We start from the raw sequence: 17,761 nt of genomic DNA on the forward strand, positions 1-17,761 counted from the left end.
AATGCCTCAGTGGAATTCACACTGTTTCTGGCAAACAAGGCAGATTTGCAGCTCTGCTTATGAAAGTTCTCTAACTTTCGAATTGAACTGTTGACTCAAAACCTCTATTGTTCTGCTAAGTCAAAGGAGCTGTTTGGCATACAGTTAGGTAAACGACCTCTAAACTACGGCGATAAACGTTTAACTTTGTTGGCTTTGTCTTCGACCTTCAGAGATACATGATGGATGCGAGAAAGAAATCTAGAGTATACACAACTTGCCAAAATGGTTCCCCACCTGGGCATCTCCTGTTACACTGTGACCAGGGAAGGCCTGCTGACCTAACACCTTTCCTGTTTTCTCTGCTTTGGAAGCTGACGCTGGAGAAAGTGCTTTCCTTCCAGAAACAGAATCTTGACTGCTAAAAATCTGTTCCTGTTGATGAATCACACCTTTTAACATCTGCCAATGCACAGAGTCTGAAGGGCTTTTATTCCTAGCACCCCTCGGCCACTCCGTGGTGTTGCCAAACGGCATTCCTGAATCACTGTCTGCCAAGAAGTCATCCGTCACTTTCAGATCATCACTGTTTGGAGTAATCAAGTTGCACCGAGCCGTGTTTTGATATTTCAGCCACTTGCTTTGTTGGCTTTGTGTATGCACATTAGTGAATGCTGGCTGGGCTAGTTGCCTTGGGCTCTCCTCTAAAGACTTTCCAGAGAGAGTGATTTCGCTCTTCCTGTCCTCAGGCTCAACATGGCTCACAGGGAGATCTTCTGACTCCTCAAACAGGGTGAATGTCGGGGAACCGAAAGTCTCTTGGGTGTCAGAATCAATCACATTTGAACATGGGACATCCGACTGGGAACCTTCAGGTGGGGGTAGAGTGATGAGGGGAGTTCGGACTCTCTGCGTGGATGGGAACCTGGGATGGCTTACGTTCCCCACGTGACTGGGTTTATTCATCCCTGAAAGGCAAGGAAATGAGGATGAGATCAGACCGGTCAGACAGCCATCACTAGGCTGTAAAGAGAAAAAGACACTAATATGTTAGGCAAATTGCCGAACTTTCAAATCCAAACTATTTAAAAGGTTTTAATTTATCATAAAGTGCCAAGTTTTGATAGCTGAATGAAAAATGGTTCCATTTGTGCCGATTGAAAATTCTCCTTCCTGCCTCTTCACCATCATAACACCTGAAGTCAGGTGGTTCTTTTATCCGAATGGACTGGTCTATCTGGTGGCATACCATTTTCTGTGCTGGGCCTGTATCTATGCAAATTTCTTTTCCATCTGAGTCCAGTGAACTCCATGGTTAGTTGGCCTTCAAGTCAAAGGAGAAGTCAGTTTTTAATTAGATCCGCCTTGGCATAAAAACTAAAACCTTTTGATATGGATCTTTTCTGATTTGGCTAAAGATCTTGTATGATCACCTGATTTATCTTTACAAATCAGAATCTTTCAAAAATAAGCGTATTTTGAAAATGTCAACTACTGTTTCAAAATGAATTGAAATTAATGAGATAATCTAGTATGGGAGCCACTCATAAAAAGTTCATTTTTAGAGCCAATACTCTAAATATAATGGACTTCATTTTACCCAACTGTCCTGGGAAAGTAAATTAAAAGGTGAAATTCCTGGTGATCGTCAAAAGACTATATACAGGAGATCGCTTGTTCGTAGGAAATAAAATCAATTTATCAGGGCATTTTCCTACACGTTGCAAATAAACTAACAGATAAAATGACAACAGTGGGTTTGAATGGATTTATTTTTCACTATTTTATTGCCCAAATTAATTCTCTGAAACATTCTGGTAAAAAAATTGTAATACAGAGAATCAGTTTCATTTTTACCAGATGAAGAATCTGTTCCATAGCAACAAGTGAACAGTTTTCTCTGGATACCACAACCTACATATACCATGCTTTCAGGTGAGATTATTAATATTCTGTAGAAGAAGGAACTAGCAATTTGAAATTTACAAAGTGGAGCACTTAATGGGAGGAGAAGTATGTTACAATCAATCAATGGTATTAATTGAGCACTTGCTATGTTCAGAGCTCTGTACTAAGTGCTTGGGAGAGTACAATACAACATTATTAGCAGATACGTTACCTTCCCAAATTGATCTTAGGGTCTGGAGGGTCTAGAGAGTCTAGACAGTGTAGGGTACAATCTCTTCTCTAAAGCAGAACTTTACTATAAATCCAAGGTGAGCAAATGTCCACCTAAGCATTAAACAATTAGAAGTAACCCTGTTACATACCAAAAAGGTGTTCTGAATTTTCTGTATCTTCAAACAAAGCTCTTGCTTTCAGACGCTCTTCAGGTCTGTTCAGTTCAGAGATTTCATTTCCTGACATCGAAGAGGGAGAATCAGGCCATAATGTTGGGACCTTTTGCAATGGTGATATGACCTACCGAGAAAGAAATCACTGTGTGAAGCAAAAGAGAATACTGGAAGTTGAATATTTTGAGGTTGTTTTTCTCTTTCCAATGTCATGGTACAGTTCCCAACAATCTGAGAAAGGTAGATGTATGCTAAAACTCTATGCCCTATAATGCAATTTTTAAAGTGTATTTTCTTATCAAAAATGCGGGTTTGCACTCTGTGCAGTCCTATAATGCAGGGGCTGTGTTTTTGCTAAACCTCGTTTTAAGGAAAATTTGCAATGTAGTACTCACCCGTGTCCACTGCTGCATGCACGTGAACATGCGCAGCCATTTCTGGAGTCAATGCAAGACAGTGTTGGAAAAGAGGTTCAGAATAGGGAAGTAGCATTGGGTTAGTGGAAAGAGCAAAGGCTTGGAAGTCAGAGGAGCTGGGTTCTAATCCTGTCTCTGTTACTTGCCTGCTGTGTGACCTTGGTAAAGTCACTTGACTTCTCTGCCCCTCAGCTTTCTCATCTGTAAAATGAGGGTTAAATATCTATTCTTCTCAGCCCTTAGACTGTGAGCCCTGTGTGGGACAGAGACTGTGTCCGACCTGATTATCTTGTATCTACCCGAGTGTAAGCACTTAAAAAATACCAGTTATTACTAGTAGTAATAGAACATTTCCTAATTCCCTAACAGCATTTTAGCTGTGATGTGTAGTGACAACATGCATCGTGGCAAAACCCAACCCCCTCATATGTTTAGAAGGAGAAACCAGCCCCCGACTCCAGGGTAAGAAATGTCCTTAGCAGCTCCAGAATTAGAAGCAAGCACCATGGTGTAATGGATAGAGCAACAGTCTGGGAGTTAGAAGGTCATGGGTTCTAATCCAGGCTCTGCCACTTGTCCGCTGTGTGAGCTTGGGCAAGTCACTTTAACTTCTCTGTGCCTCAGTTACCTCTTCTGAAAAATGGGGATTGAGACTGTGAGCCCCCACTTGGGACAAGGGACTGTGTCCAATCCGATTTGCTTGTATCCACCCAAGTGCCTGGCACATAGTAAGCACTTAACAAATACTATTAATATAGTAATATAATAATAATAACAACATTAATAATAATAAGGCAAATGAAAATTAGGCCCCCATCCTGAATCCCAAGTTGCAGGGGAACCAGGATTCTCCTGGGTCTCTTTCCTAACCTTGTGTGGGCTTTCCAGGCAGGGCCCTTGATTCTCAATACTTCCAAACAAACACATTCGTAGCCATGCTTCTTTGTACAATTTATACAGGGTAAAAGAGCAAGGCTCCAAGGTGCATAACAGTAGCGCCCTCATTGTCTGCTCACAAGGGCAGACCAGAGTCCTTCCTACTTCACTGTGTCAGAGATGGTTAGCAGGGATCTTCAGCCGCATCCAAGCCTGTGCCAACTCCGAAGTGATTAAAATGTCAGACTTAAAAGTCTATTCTGCATTTCAAATGTTTGACACAACTATGAATTTCAAAAAGATTGGAATAATGCCTCCAAAATATGACATTTTAGAAACTCAGTTTGGGATCTTCTAATACACGAGCTCACACAAAGGAAAAGGCCGATTAATACTTTGAACGAAGGGCATTATAATTTAAGAGAACTACCATCAAGAAAATAACAATTCTCTCAGGGCACAACTAGGTTGGAGTAAGTAACTGGAGGTGGAGAGACTCTCACAGGGTTGCAGATCTTGTACCAGTTTGGCCTTTAATAGCTGCTTAAAGCAAGACTGAACAGGGTGAAAGTCTTGGGTAAAATGGGAAGGAGGGAGAGTAGTTTCCTAAACCAAATGAACAAAAACAGTAAATATTAAAATTCTCTTAGTACCTCCATTGTATTTCCAGAAGTCCACTCTGCATGTGGCAAATTAAAAACTGAAGAATGAGACGGAACAGTGTACTCTGAATCTCTAAAAAGGAAATTCTGAATTGCTGCAGAAAAATAATGAAGAGGATTTTAAATAAGATGACTATTTTAATTATTCTAATGTAAATGTAAATCCATTTGCAAAAGGTTAATGAGTACTTACAAGCAGTATTATCAATTGGTTCCATAGTAAATTTGGGTGCTACTTGAAAATCATCTTGTCTTGTGAAACTGAGATTTCCACATGGAAACTGTTCTGAATCTGGGAACTTACAAAACAAATCCTTTTATTTCTTACTATATTTCCAAAGTGGGCAACACAATTTAAAAAGCGTTTTTTGCATCTCTTGTCTCTGGTATTCTCTAATTTTGTAGAGAAAGAAAACTTGTTTATACACAAAATATTTTACTGAAGCTGTTTTTACTCTTGCAAAGTACAAAATGTCTTTGCAAAAACTTCAGGGAAAAGGCACGGTTTTACAGAAAGCATTATATTTTCTGGAGTTTTGCTAATAAAACACACTTGGCCACTGAAAAAAGTGCCCTTAAGAAAGGACTGAGAAGAAGCATAGTTTAGTCAGATTGGGAGTCAGAAGGACCTGGATTCTAATCCCAGCTCCGCCACTTTTCTGCTGGGTGACCTTGGACAAGTCACTTCACTTCTCTGTGCCTCACTTCCCTCATCTGTAAAATGGGCATTAAGACCGTGAGCCCCATGCGGGACAGAAACTGTGTCCAACTTGATTAACTTGTATCTACCCCAGCGCTTAGTACAGTGTCTGGCACAGAGTAAGCACTTGACAAATACCATTTTAAAAAAAGAGTTTTGGAGCATATCTATTGCACAGTGTAGCATACAAATTCTGTTCACTGGGGAAAAGGGCCTAAACATAATCTTTAAATGTGACCGTGTGATTAAAACCATTAGCTTTCTGCTTAGGAAAAAAATGTGAAGCTCAATACCACCACCCTCTAATCCATCTAGAGAACAATGGCTAAGAAATCAGAATGATATTAGGGCTTGGGAATGTTAAAAAATAGGGAACAGGCATGAGAAAAGGATATAGTACTTATAGTTTGCCCAGGAAGGCAGTTGTAAACAATTATTAGTCTGAAGTAGTTCATAACTGTGATCAATTATCTCTTAAAGACAAATTTGTGTTTTGGGCTTATTCTGAAATGATGTTTGGGTGTTTCACGGAGATTTCTTTTTCTACAAAGCCAAATATGTAATACTATTCTTTTCCAACACTAAATAAGTCTCTTATTCCATTATAATTAAATATAGTACCTTGTGTATGCATTTCACTCTGAAAAGTTTAAACTTTTTTGTGACGTCCGGGCAATCAATGGTATTTATTTAATGCTTACTGGGTAGAGAACACTGTACTAAGTGCTCTAGAGAGGACACATTACTTTTCCTTTTATTTCTATACTTAAATACTTTATTTCTTTCCTTCAATCATTATTCCTGAAGAAGAGTAAACTTAGAGAATAAAATCCACATGCATCAATTTAATTGTTTTAATTTGAAAATGTGCTTGTGAATTTATTCAATCATTAATATTGACTGAGTGCCTACAGTGAGTAGATCACTGTATTAAACAATCGGAAGAATGCAATCCAAATTAGTATAGATAATTTCTGCCCTCAAGGATCTTACAGTCTGGCAGGGGAGACAGATGCTAAACTAAATGATGGATAGGAAAAGTATTAGAGGATAAAGATATGTTCATAAATGCTACAGGTGTGGTACGGAAGTGACTTAAGTGATAGCCTGGGCAGTGTAAAGTGGAGAAATTAGCAATTAATTGGGGAAGACCTCCTGGTGGAGGTGTCATTTCAGAAGAGCTTGGAAGGTGGAGGAGTTTATGTTTCTAAATGATTTACCGGTTCTGAGAGATTATCTATCACTAATGGCATTTAGTTTACAGAGCGTACTTTTGGATCAAATTAAGGAAAAAATAATGCATTGAGATGGAAACACAATAGATTTACCTGTTTAAAATGAACTGGCATATAACCGACAGGCAACTGTGATGACAAATAAATGGTTGTTGGGATGTTTTCACATTCAACACTATTTGGATATTGAGTCCATCCTACCGGTGAGCAAGGTTTTCTAATCATGACCTCACTAGTAGCTGATCCTTTGACCTGGTGCCCCCGAAACTCAACTGGCTACGAAAAAGTTATTGTTAAACATGAGAATTATAGAAATGTATACTGTGAGACCATAACTTTTGATCACTGTACTCCATACGATATCATACACTCCATACAATATCAAAGTCAATTACAAAGAGTTGAGGCATTATCTTCGAGAACTAGATTTAACAGTTTCCAAATTTCCCAAACCCGTCTTCCTGAAACTAGAAAATTCTGCTCTAGATTTATAGGTACCTCTTTAGGCTCAAGTATGACTTGGCAGAAGATAATGAAAATTGAATTAAATATAATATTGAGGAGTTTAATCTTTTTTTATTAAATCTATAAGCACCAACCTATACAATGGGAAATTAGCCCATATTTGAAAGGAAGATAAAACCCAAATATTTTCTGGGATTTTTAGAACATCTACACTAAGACATACCCAGTTTAACTTTAAGGCTAGTGAGATTAAGTATACTTTCTACAGCTCATTATCAAGATATTATTTCATAAATGTAAAATTACAAATATTTCCTAGAGTTTTGCATAGTGAACACTGTAATGTGCCCTCTGGTGCATTCTGCTTAGGGAATGTACGTGTGTTATTGGCTCCAAGATCTTCGATTCGAGAGAGAGGTCAGCACAGAGAGAGAACTGGAAATAAACTATCACTCTCCACCAGTCTACAATTGGCCGAGGAAGAGCTGTTCATTCATTCATTCATTCATTCATTCAGTTGGCTGTTCTAAGGCAGGGTGAACTGGTCTGGATAAGTTGAGCCCGGTGTGTGCACTGATCTCCACACTTGTGGGGACCTTAATCCCCAAACATATCTAGATATTTTGAGACCCAAGGAGTCGAAAAGCGGTCTTGGATGGGAGATTCGGTATGGTAGCCAGACTTGGAGAATGACGGGGACATGAGGAGCAAAACTGAGCTGAGCTCTGGAGCGCAGTAGCCAGACCTATGTTGGAGTCAATCTCTAGAATCCAGAATTGATAAAGAGGAACATTTAACCCTGCATATATTGGCAGTCGCATGGGGAATGGAAAAAATCATTTTCTTCTGAATTAGTCGGGAATCGAATTCTGATAAAGAGTTGCCCAGCCTCAGTACATGGAATGTGTACTTCTACAGCTCCTACAATTCTAATTTGGGGGGGAATTGAGTGGAGAGGAAATGGAAAAGGGGAAAATGAGGGGATTTTTTCAGGGACTAGGGATAAAGGGAGTTCCTCTAGTTTGAGAAAAACTTCAAAAACAACCCTGGCTGGTATATACACAAAGACTGTAATTTTAGTAGTTCTTCATAAAGATTACCTTAGGCTCAAAGTTTATCCTCTTTGTCAGCAAAGGCAAGGGTACATCAGTTTCCAAGGAAGGCTGGCAAAAAAAAATAAACATGTTACAGGAATGAAAATTATCTACCTATACAGCAAGGTTGCTCTACTAAGAGAAAATGCTCTGCAATGACTGAGTCAAAAGTAACTACAGCAGATCAATCAGTGCAGAGTTAATTCTGCAGTTTATACTAAATACTATGTACAAGTGAATTTGGAATCGCTGATGAAAAAATGATGGACATCTAATAATAATAAGTTGTATTTATTGAGCGCTTACTGTGTGCAGAGCACAGTACTAAGTGCTTGAGAAGTACAAGTCGGCAACATATAGAGACAGTCCCTACCCAACTACGGGCTCACAGTCTAGAAGGGGGAGACAGACAACAAAACAAAACATGTAGACAGGTGTCAAAATTGTCAGAACGAATAGAATTATAGCTATAGGATAGGGAGGTAAGTGCCGTGTTGTGTAGCCGAGGAGAATATCGAAGTGCTTAAGACGGCCAAGAGCGTAGTTGATGCAGAAGGGTAATAAAGGGCTTAATCAGGCAAGTCTTCTTGGAGATTAGATTTCAGGAGGGTTTGGAAGGTGGGGAGAGCGGTGGAGTATTGGGTGTGAAGAGGGAGGGTGTTCACGGCCAGGGAGAGGAAGTGGGCGAGGGGTAGACAGTGAGACAGATGAGATCGAGGTATAGAGAGTAGGTTGGTGTTAGAGCAATGAAGTGCTGCGTTGTCATAGGAGAATATCGAAGTGAGGCAGGAGGGGCCGAGTTTCTTTTTGATGCGGAGGTGGTATGGTATTTGTTAAATCCTTACTATGTGCCAGGCACTGTACTAAGCGCTGGGGTGGATACAAACAAATAGAGTAGGACATAGTCCCTGTCCCGCATGGGGCTCACAGTCTCATTCCCCATTTTACAGATGAGGTAACTGAGGCACAGAGAAATGAAGTGATTTGGCCACGGTCACACAGCTGACGGGTGGAGGAGCTGGGATTAGAACCCATGACCTTCTGACTCCCAGGTTGGTGTTCTAATCCTCTATGCCATGCTGCTTCTCATGGCATTTGGAAGTATGGAACAAATAGGGGAAGAAAAAAGATTTTTTTTTTTTTGCTTTAAATGATTCCTTGTATTTATGAATGCTGCAGTCATTAGTACACCATTATACAATGGCTTTCACGATGAGACCTGCGATCACAATTCTGCCGTCTCCTCTCCATCCAAACTACTACATGTCAATCCAAGCACTTATTCTATCTTGTCTTGATTACTACATCAGCCTCCTACCTGACCTCCCTGCCTCCTGTCTCTCCCCACTCCAGCCCATAATTCACTGTGCTGCACGGCTCATTTTTCTACAAAACGTTTAGTCCGCGTTTCCCCACTCCTCAGGAACCTCCAGTGGTTGGCCATCCCCCTCTGCATCAAACAGAAACTCCTTACCATCAACTTTAAAGCACTCAATCACCTCGTCTCCTCCTACCTTACCCTGCTGCTCTCCTGCCACAATTCAGCCCACACACTTCACTCCTCTAATGCCAATCACTGTGCCTCGATCCTTTTTATCTTGCCACCAACTTCTCACTCACGTCCTGCTGTTAGCTTAGAACACCCTCCCTCTTCATATCAATCATTCTCCCCACCTTCAAAGCCTTATTAAAAGCACAATTCCTCCAAGAGGCCTTCCCCGACTAAGTCCTTATTTCCTCCTCCCTTCTGCATTGCCTTTGCACTTGGATTTGCATCCTTTATTCACCCCTCCCTCAGCCCCACAGCACTTATGCAGATATCCATAATTTATTTACTTATATTAGTATCGGTCTTCTCCTTGTCTACTTTTTCTTGAAAAAGACATCTACACCACTGTACCTCTATGTCACTCTTTGTTGAATATTAGCATTTTTATGGAGCTGATGGATGGCACTTAAAATGGGAGACTGGATATTTTAAAAGAAATGCCATCAAACAGAAAAGTGTCGTTGATTAATTAATGGTCAGGGGGGCTGATTGTAGCTGGAATGACCCCGTGGGCATGAGATAAGAGAGGGCAAAGTTGGACATATTGTCCAGGGAGTCAGGTCAGTGGATGTAAAAGGCAGCATAATTCAGGAAAAGGAAAGCCTTTTTAGATTGCAGGAGCTCTGAGGGACAGAGACCACATCTAGTTCCCATGTCTACTTTCTCCTAGTGCTTAGTATAGTATTCTGCACACAGTATGTACTTAATAAATACCATTACTACTTCACACTATCAAAACAGAAATACTAAGTATATCAGTATGGCGAATGAATGCTTATTAAGTGAAACTATACACATTTCTGAAAGTTCATATTTCATTTTATATATACACTTAAATTGTTTAAAGTTGTTAGCTTTAGAACAGCCTACCTCCAAAGCATCAAAGGATTTATATGGCTTCATCAAAATTTCATGTTGGTTTTCTTGTGATGTCAATGGATTCTGATGGATAAAAAAAAAAGAAACGTAACTTTGCACATAAAATTACTTCCTCTAAATATCACTAAAAATACACATCAGGGATAAGCAGGGAATGTGTCTGATAATGTTGTTGTATTGTACTCTCCCAAGACCTTAATATAGTGCTGTTCATAGCAATCAACAAATACCATTGATGGATTGATTGATTGATATAAAGAGGGTGAATGTGTAAAACAAGGTGCCATTTAAATTTCATTGGGCTTTTGAGGAGCAGCGTGGCCTGGTGGAAAGAATTCGGGCCTGGGAGTCAGAGGACCCGGGTTCTAATCCTGGCTCTGCCACCTGTCTGCTGTGTGATTTTTGAGCAAGTCACTTTTCTCAGTGCCTCAGTTTCTTCATCAGTAAAATGGGGATTAAATACCTGTTCTCCCTTCTACTTAGACTGTGAGCCCCATATACAACAGGGACTGTGTTTAACCTTTTTAACTTTTATCTACCCTGTGCTTGGTGCAGTGCTTGGCGCGTCGTAAGTACTTGGCAAATACCACAATCATTATCCATTCAGAAATGCAAAATCTGGGTAGTTTAATGCTAAATCTAAAACTATTTGAATTATTTTTAAGATATGGAAACTATTAAAAGACACCTCTGCGTGTCAAATCTCAAGTGAAGAACTGAATGATGATGTGGGTACAGTTTTCCTACAATACTACTACTACTACTAATTGCGGTATCTGTTAAATGCTTACTATATGTCAAGCACTGCACTAAGTGCAAAGCCCTACTGAAGGCTCACCTCCTCCAAGAGGCCTTCCCTGACTAAGATCCCCATTTCCTCAGCTCCCCCTTCCCTCCCCATCGCCCCTACGCACTCCCTGCTCTATCCCCCTCCCTGCCCCATGGCACTTGTGTGTGTGTGTATATATATATATATATATATATATATATATATATATATATATATATATACAATTCTATTGTATATATATACAATTCTACAATATATAAAATTCTATTTATATGAATGTTTTATTTGTTTTGAAGTGTATATATAATTCTATTTATTTATATTGATACTTGTTTTCTTATTTTGATGTCTGTCTCCTCCCTTCTAGACAATGTAAGCCCACTGTGAGCAGGGATTGTCTCTATTGCTGAATTGTACTTTCCAAGCGCTTAGTACTGTGCTTTGCACACAGTAAGTGCTCAATAAATACGATTGATTGAATGGATTGAATGAATGAATAAAAGACAATCAGGTCTCACATGGGGCTCACAGTCTAAGTAGAAGGGAGAACAGGTACTGAATCCCCATTTTGCAGATGTGGGAACTGAGGCACAGAGAAGTTAAGTGACCTGCCCATGGTCCCAAAAGAGACCAGTATTAGAGCTGGAATTAGAACCCAGTTCCTCTGACTCCCAAGCTCATGCTCATTCCACTAGGCCACTCTGCTACACAATATGAAAGTTACTCTCTTGATGGGTCCCATATTAAGAACACTCTCCTGCATATGAGCAAAACTGTTCTGTCCCACCCCATACTGCATTCTAGCCTGATATAAACATGGTTTTGGAAGAATATTTCCTAATTCCCTACCTGTGCTCTAGCCAAAATGTGCAATAAAAACGTGTTAAGAACTGAGTGTACATTGGAAGAGTACAAACTGATATTTTAAAATCTGTTACTCTTCCTTAATTCATCCAGTGGGGTTTTTTTAAAAGGTATTTGCTAAGTGCTTACCAAGCACTGGTGTAGATACAAGTTAATCAGGTTGGACACGATCCACTTCCCACATGGGGATCACAAACTTGATTCCCATTTTAAAGATGAGGTAACTGAGGTACAGAAAAGTTAAATGACTTGCCTACGGTCGCACAACAGACACGTGGCGGAATTGGGATTAGAACCCATGTCCTTCTGACTCCCATGCCTGTGCTCTATCCACTAGGCCATTCTGCTTCTCAGTTAGACAATCTTTCAACAGCCATTCTTATAAGCAGCAGAATATTCTGGAATTAGATTTATTAGATGAAACTGAACAAATTAAACAGATAGCTACCAATTCAGGAGAATTCTGCCACGTGCAGAAGGACTTGGGAACATCTTCTGAATAACTTACTGCTACTAATGGCTTCTTAGCTATAATAGATAAAAATGGCATAAATCTTAGTCACCATTTTGAAGAAATATTTGCGGTCTGCTAATTCCAAACAAATCATGTACTATGTATTTTGGAAGGTTGCCTGTCTGTTCCCTGTGCATTTGGACACCTCTTAAGATATCTTAAGAAGCGCTTAGTACAGTGCTCTGCACACAGTAAGCGCTCAATAAATACGATTGATGATGATGATATCATAATCAAATTCTGCATGATGGTTTTTGAGACCGAGCAACAGGTTTCTGTCTACGTTTAGGTACCGTTTCAAATGAAAACTATGGACTGCACCTTTTAAAACTGTACCGATTTTAACCAAATCTGGCAAGGTGCTGTTTAAACTGAATTTTGGAACAAATTATAGGTTACTTGGATTATTTCCTTGTAAAATTTAATACTGCTTTATATAAATTCCAGCTTCAAATTTATGGCTACCAAAAACAGAGAAACAATGGACTGAGACAACCTGGCTGCAAACAGAGTTGCAACGCCTAGAGTTGATGGGACACAGACACTGACAAAGTTACTCTGGAACAGTGATAGACTAAGGCCTGAAGTCTCTACAACTCTTGAGAGTATTGCAGAGTTAGAATCCGATCAGAGCAATCAAAGCACTAACCAAGTAATTTCTACAGCCATTGAAACCCCTGGAGTGAGACTATTACGCTTACTAATGAAAGATTAAAAACAGTAGTTTGCCGAACTGCATTTCAAGAAGCCCTTGAATATAATCAAGTAAGAGAATATGAAACTACTAGCTATTTATCATCATCAATCGTATTTATTGAGCGCTTACTATGTGCAGAGCACTGTACTAAGCGCTTGGGAAGTACAAATTGGCAACATATAGAGACAGTCCCTACCCAACAGTGGGCTCACAGTCTAAAAGGGGGAGACAGAGAACAAAACTATTCAATCTTGGACAAATGAAACAAATTTATCCTCACTCTGGGGCTCTAAAGTGAAGTAATGAATCAAAAGGCAAGAAATATTTGACTGAAGAAGGGAGCTTCAAACCCCTCCTGAACCAACTACAAACTTTCACGTCAGGCAAAACTAGGGGAGTAATTTGAAAATTAATCCCGCTTCCAAACGACATCTTGGACTACTACACAAGCAAAGCCTTCTTCATGTCAACATTTGCCATTCAGTCGTTGCACTGGATCTCGACTATCACTTTCAAACAAATTGCTCAACTTCCTTTAAATTTATTTCTTGGGTAATGACCAGGAATAAGCAGCACACTGATGTGACAATTAATCTGGTATGTATAGATTTGTAATGGAGGTTTTGGAATCAGACAGCTGGTCCAAAATGGTTATTTGAGGTATAGAGTGGATAATTAAATTAACCTGAGGGATACAGTAGCTAATGACAGAGATGTAAGAAACTTCTTACTTTTCACATTATGTGAGACCCATGAGACGGTATGACATACATCAGAAACTAAGGCAGGTCTACCCTATTTGGCATTTACCTGCTATAAGAGCTTAGTACAGTGATCTGCACACTGTAAGCGCTCAATAAATACGATTGAATGAATACAAAAAAGTCAGAAATTCAAGCAGAACTAATGCCGAGTAAAAATTTTCCATCACCAGGAGCTAACCGTAAGAGTATCCAGGTTAAAGCAGGTTAACCTCATGAATTCAGTCACAGAAGACAAAGGGTTCGGACCAACTAGGTGAAAAACAGACACCTCAGTGGAAAAACAGAGGGTGTCTCCACAACCTTATTTTAATTAGGTTTAGGAGAAAAAATTGGACCCAATCCAACTGATAATATCATCAGCAGAGAATTGGGAAGAAGTGTGGACTGGTGGATAAAGCCCAGGCCTGGGAGTTGGAGGACATGGCTTCTAATCCCAGTTTTACCACTTGCCTGCTGTGTGACCTTGGGCGAATCACTTAATTTCTCTGTGCCTCAGTTTCTCCAACTGCAAAATAGGAATTCAATACCTGTTCTCCCTATGTGACTGTGAGCTCCAGTGGGGCAGGCCTGTATCTGGCCTAATTAACTAGTATCTACCCTGTCTCTTGGAACGGTGCTTGACCATAAAATGTGCTTTACAAATACCATTAAAAAAATTGCCAGATTCCAACCAAGGTCCTGAACCTTTCAGTGTCGGAGTTAAAATATGATCCACAGCCCATGTGGTCACACTAATACAAATTTATTAACGAAGGACAGTAACATGCACGAAATAATCCAAGAAATCTTCCAACTCAAGTTGGAGAAGAGGAGAATCCTTTCTACAAGAGGTGAAAACCTAAGAAAAGCTGTTTTAAAATTATAAAAAAGATGAAAATTAACAATATTTGAGATACTCGAGTCAATAACAAATGGGTTGTGCTGTACTGCCCACTGCTCTCACAGATTTTCAAAACACAAACAAGTGTTGAGTTCCGCAATTCTGTGAAATCTACTAAATACATCCATCTACAAACATGTAAATAAGGGAAGTGAATAAGGGAAGTCTAAGGAAGTGATCAGGATGCATTTGGTTTAGAAAGAGGAACAGGAGTGGATCCAAACATGGGGAAGCAGAGAGGCCTAGTGCATAGAGCATGGGGCTGGGAGTCAGAAGGACCTGGGCTCTAGACTAGACTCCGCCACTGCTGCATGACCTTGGGCAAGTCACTTAACTTCTTTGTGCCTCAGCTCCCTCATCTGTAAAATGGGAATTAAGACTCTGAGTCCCTCGTGGGGGACAGATTGTGCCCAACCTGATTAGCTTGTAACTACCCCAGCATTTACTACAGTGCCTGGCACATAGTAAGCATTTAACAAATACCATTAAAACCATACTGAACTATAATATGGGCATATACATTAGCAATAATGAAGCAATTTGGCTTCTTCGTGTCATAGAATTCTCAAGCAGTGGCAGATACTTTCAGTTAATAATTTTATAATAAACAGGCAACATTGTTCAATCAATCAATCAATCGTATTTATTGAGCGCTTACTGTGTGCAGAGCACTGTACTAAGTGCTTGGGAAGTACAAGTTGGCAACACACAGAGACGGTCCCTACCCAACAGTGGGCTCACAGTCTAGAAGGGGGAGACAGAGAACAAAACAAAACATATTAACAAAATAAATAGAATAGATATGTACAAGTAAAATAGAGTAAATAGAGTAATTGTTCCCCACTGTCCCTCACAAATCCCTAAAATTACAATTATTTTGATTACAGTGGTAGATTAATAAACAGGGTATTTCACAAACTCATTAAGGAATACAGCAGTCCTTGACTTAAGACATTTATTGTTTATTATTATTTACGGCATTTGTTAAGCACTTACTTGGTACCAGGCACTGTACTGTACTAAGCGCTGGGGCATATACAGGCTAATTAAGTTGGACACAGTCCGTGTCCCACGAGGGGCTTGCAGGTTTAATCCCCCGTTTTACAGATGAGGGAACTAAGGCACATAGAAGATAAGTAACATGCACAAAGCAGACATGTGGTGGAACTGGGATTAGAATAATAATAATAATGGTATTTGTTAAGCACTTATTATTTGCCAAGCACTGTTCTAAGCGCTGGGATAGATGCAAGGTTATCAGGTTGTCCCACCTGGGGCTCAGTCTTCATCCCCATTTTACAGATGAGGTAAGCGAGGCCCAGAGAAGTGAAGTGACTTGCCCAGAGTCACACAGTTCTTAAGTGGTGGCACTGGGATTAGAACCCACAACCTCTGACTCCCAAGCCCGGGCTCTTTCCACTAAACCACGCTGCTTCTCTAGAAACCCTGGTCCTCTAACCTCTAGGCCCATGGTTTATCCACTTGAATTATGACCAATTGCACATTTGTTTCTAAATTTAGGCCATTTCAACTTTACAGCCTTAGGAGGAGAATGCACAGTAGTTGCAGGGAAAAGGGGAGATGGTTTAATGAGGGGAGGGGGGGCGAAGTGGGTGAGGCTGGGAGGAAGGGGAGATTACCTAATTGATAACTGGATTCCCCAGGGAGACTTGAAAAGTCCGTTTCATTTTTGATGAAAAGTCAGTTACCCTGACTCAGTGTATCAGTAGTACTCATCTAGAATTGTCTGAGTATTTAACTCTGGGTAATTTTGGTAAGAAAAAAATAAGCTTTCTGACCTTGATCCAGGAACTAATGTCCCACTGATAACAATGTTACTAGGAACACATTGGTTCCGATTTACAGATTTCAATTTAGAACAGTTGTGGCAGAACTCCAAGGACGTATGCTGCAGGAAAATCTAAGAAAGAGTTCTTTAAATGATTTCATTTTGTACAAGCCCATGACACTAAAATCCTCCAGTGTGCTTTTTTCATGGTATTTAAGTGCTTACTACGTGCCAGGCACTGTACTAAGTGCTGGGTAGATGCAAGCTAATCAGGTTAGACAAAGTCCACATTCCACATGGGGCTCAGTCTTAATTCCCACTTCACAGATGAGTTAACTGAGGCACAGAGATGTTAACTTTCTTGACCAAGGTCACACAGCATACGAGTGACAGAGGCTTGATTAGAACTCAGGTCCTCTGACTCTTAGGTCCGTGCTCTAGCTGCTTCTTAAAACATATTAAAATCAGAACAGATATTACATGTGATCTTAGCCAAATGGTCGAGAAGCGGACAGGGGTCTAACCTGGTTTTTTCTAAAGGAAAAACTTTTTCTTAGTGGAAAGAACACGGGCTTGGGAGTCAGATTGTGGGTTCTAATCCCAGCTCTGCCACCTATCAGCTGTGTGACTTGGGCAAGTCACTTCTCTGGGCCTCAGTTACCTCATCTGTAAAATGGGGATTAAGACTGTAAGCCCCACATGGGACAACCTGATTACCTTGCATCTACCCCAGTGCTTGGCACATAAGTGCTTAACAAATATCATCATCATCATCGTTATTATTATTATTACTTATACTGCCATACTATGGGTGGATGATGGACTAAAATTAGTCTACCTTCTGCCTGGAGATCAGCTCTACAAAGTGGCAGGGTAATTCTGGGACACAAATGTTATTCCCACATCTTCCCCTGCAGCCCATTTAATAGCAGTTATCATGGCCTAGAGCTCCTAACTTCACTTTGCTACAGAATCTAAGCCCTCTTTCCTAATGACTCAGGGGCCCAAGAAGTACGTGAACTCAGGGTGAAGACCCCAGCTCTTCAGGGCGGGTAATGCTGGGAAAACATATGGACGAGGCAATGTCAAGGAAAGAAAAGGGAGACCAGTGGGGCAACAGTTCAAAAGTGAAAAGCCCTCCCTAACTCATAATCCCAGAAAGCAGAAGTCCTTACCCCAGTTTTGCTTGCCATGCTGGGTTGACATCCTTTGTATTGTTGCCACGTCATCATAGGAAAGGAGAGGTGCCCCTAGTTTCCATATAAAAGTAGATCTACATTATTTTGTAAAGAAATCATGACCCCTTCATGCACC

At 40.2% G+C, this 17,761-nt stretch overlaps 1 protein-coding gene across 6 annotated transcripts in view; it reads right to left on the bottom strand.

Annotated features, from left to right (window-relative positions):
- The window catches only part of ZGRF1 (zinc finger GRF-type containing 1), a 56,068-nt gene that overhangs the window by 25,797 nt on the left and 12,510 nt on the right, over window positions 1-17,761 (bottom strand). For 3 of the 6 annotated variants that reach the window (XM_038755216.1, XM_038755213.1, XM_038755214.1), the window contains 9 exons: window positions 17,623-17,697; window positions 12,252-12,331; window positions 10,141-10,212; window positions 7,728-7,790; window positions 6,256-6,438; window positions 4,421-4,526; window positions 4,219-4,322; window positions 2,250-2,400; window positions 277-947 (listed from right to left, as the gene is read on the bottom strand). In XM_038755216.1, the coding sequence (XP_038611144.1) occupies window positions 277-947; window positions 2,250-2,400; window positions 4,219-4,322; window positions 4,421-4,526; window positions 6,256-6,438; window positions 7,728-7,790; window positions 10,141-10,212; window positions 12,252-12,331; window positions 17,623-17,697 (1,505 nt within the window). The remainder of the gene's footprint in view (window positions 1-276; window positions 948-2,249; window positions 2,401-4,218; window positions 4,323-4,420; window positions 4,527-6,255; window positions 6,439-7,727; window positions 7,791-10,140; window positions 10,213-12,251; window positions 12,332-17,622; window positions 17,698-17,761) is intronic. The other 3 variants (XM_038755218.1, XM_038755215.1, XM_038755217.1) reach the window with 3 other exon arrangements.

The sequence above is a fragment of the Tachyglossus aculeatus genome, chromosome 12, assembly GCF_015852505.1.
Source record: "Tachyglossus aculeatus isolate mTacAcu1 chromosome 12, mTacAcu1.pri, whole genome shotgun sequence".
Taxonomy (NCBI): Eukaryota; Metazoa; Chordata; class Mammalia; order Monotremata; family Tachyglossidae; genus Tachyglossus; species Tachyglossus aculeatus.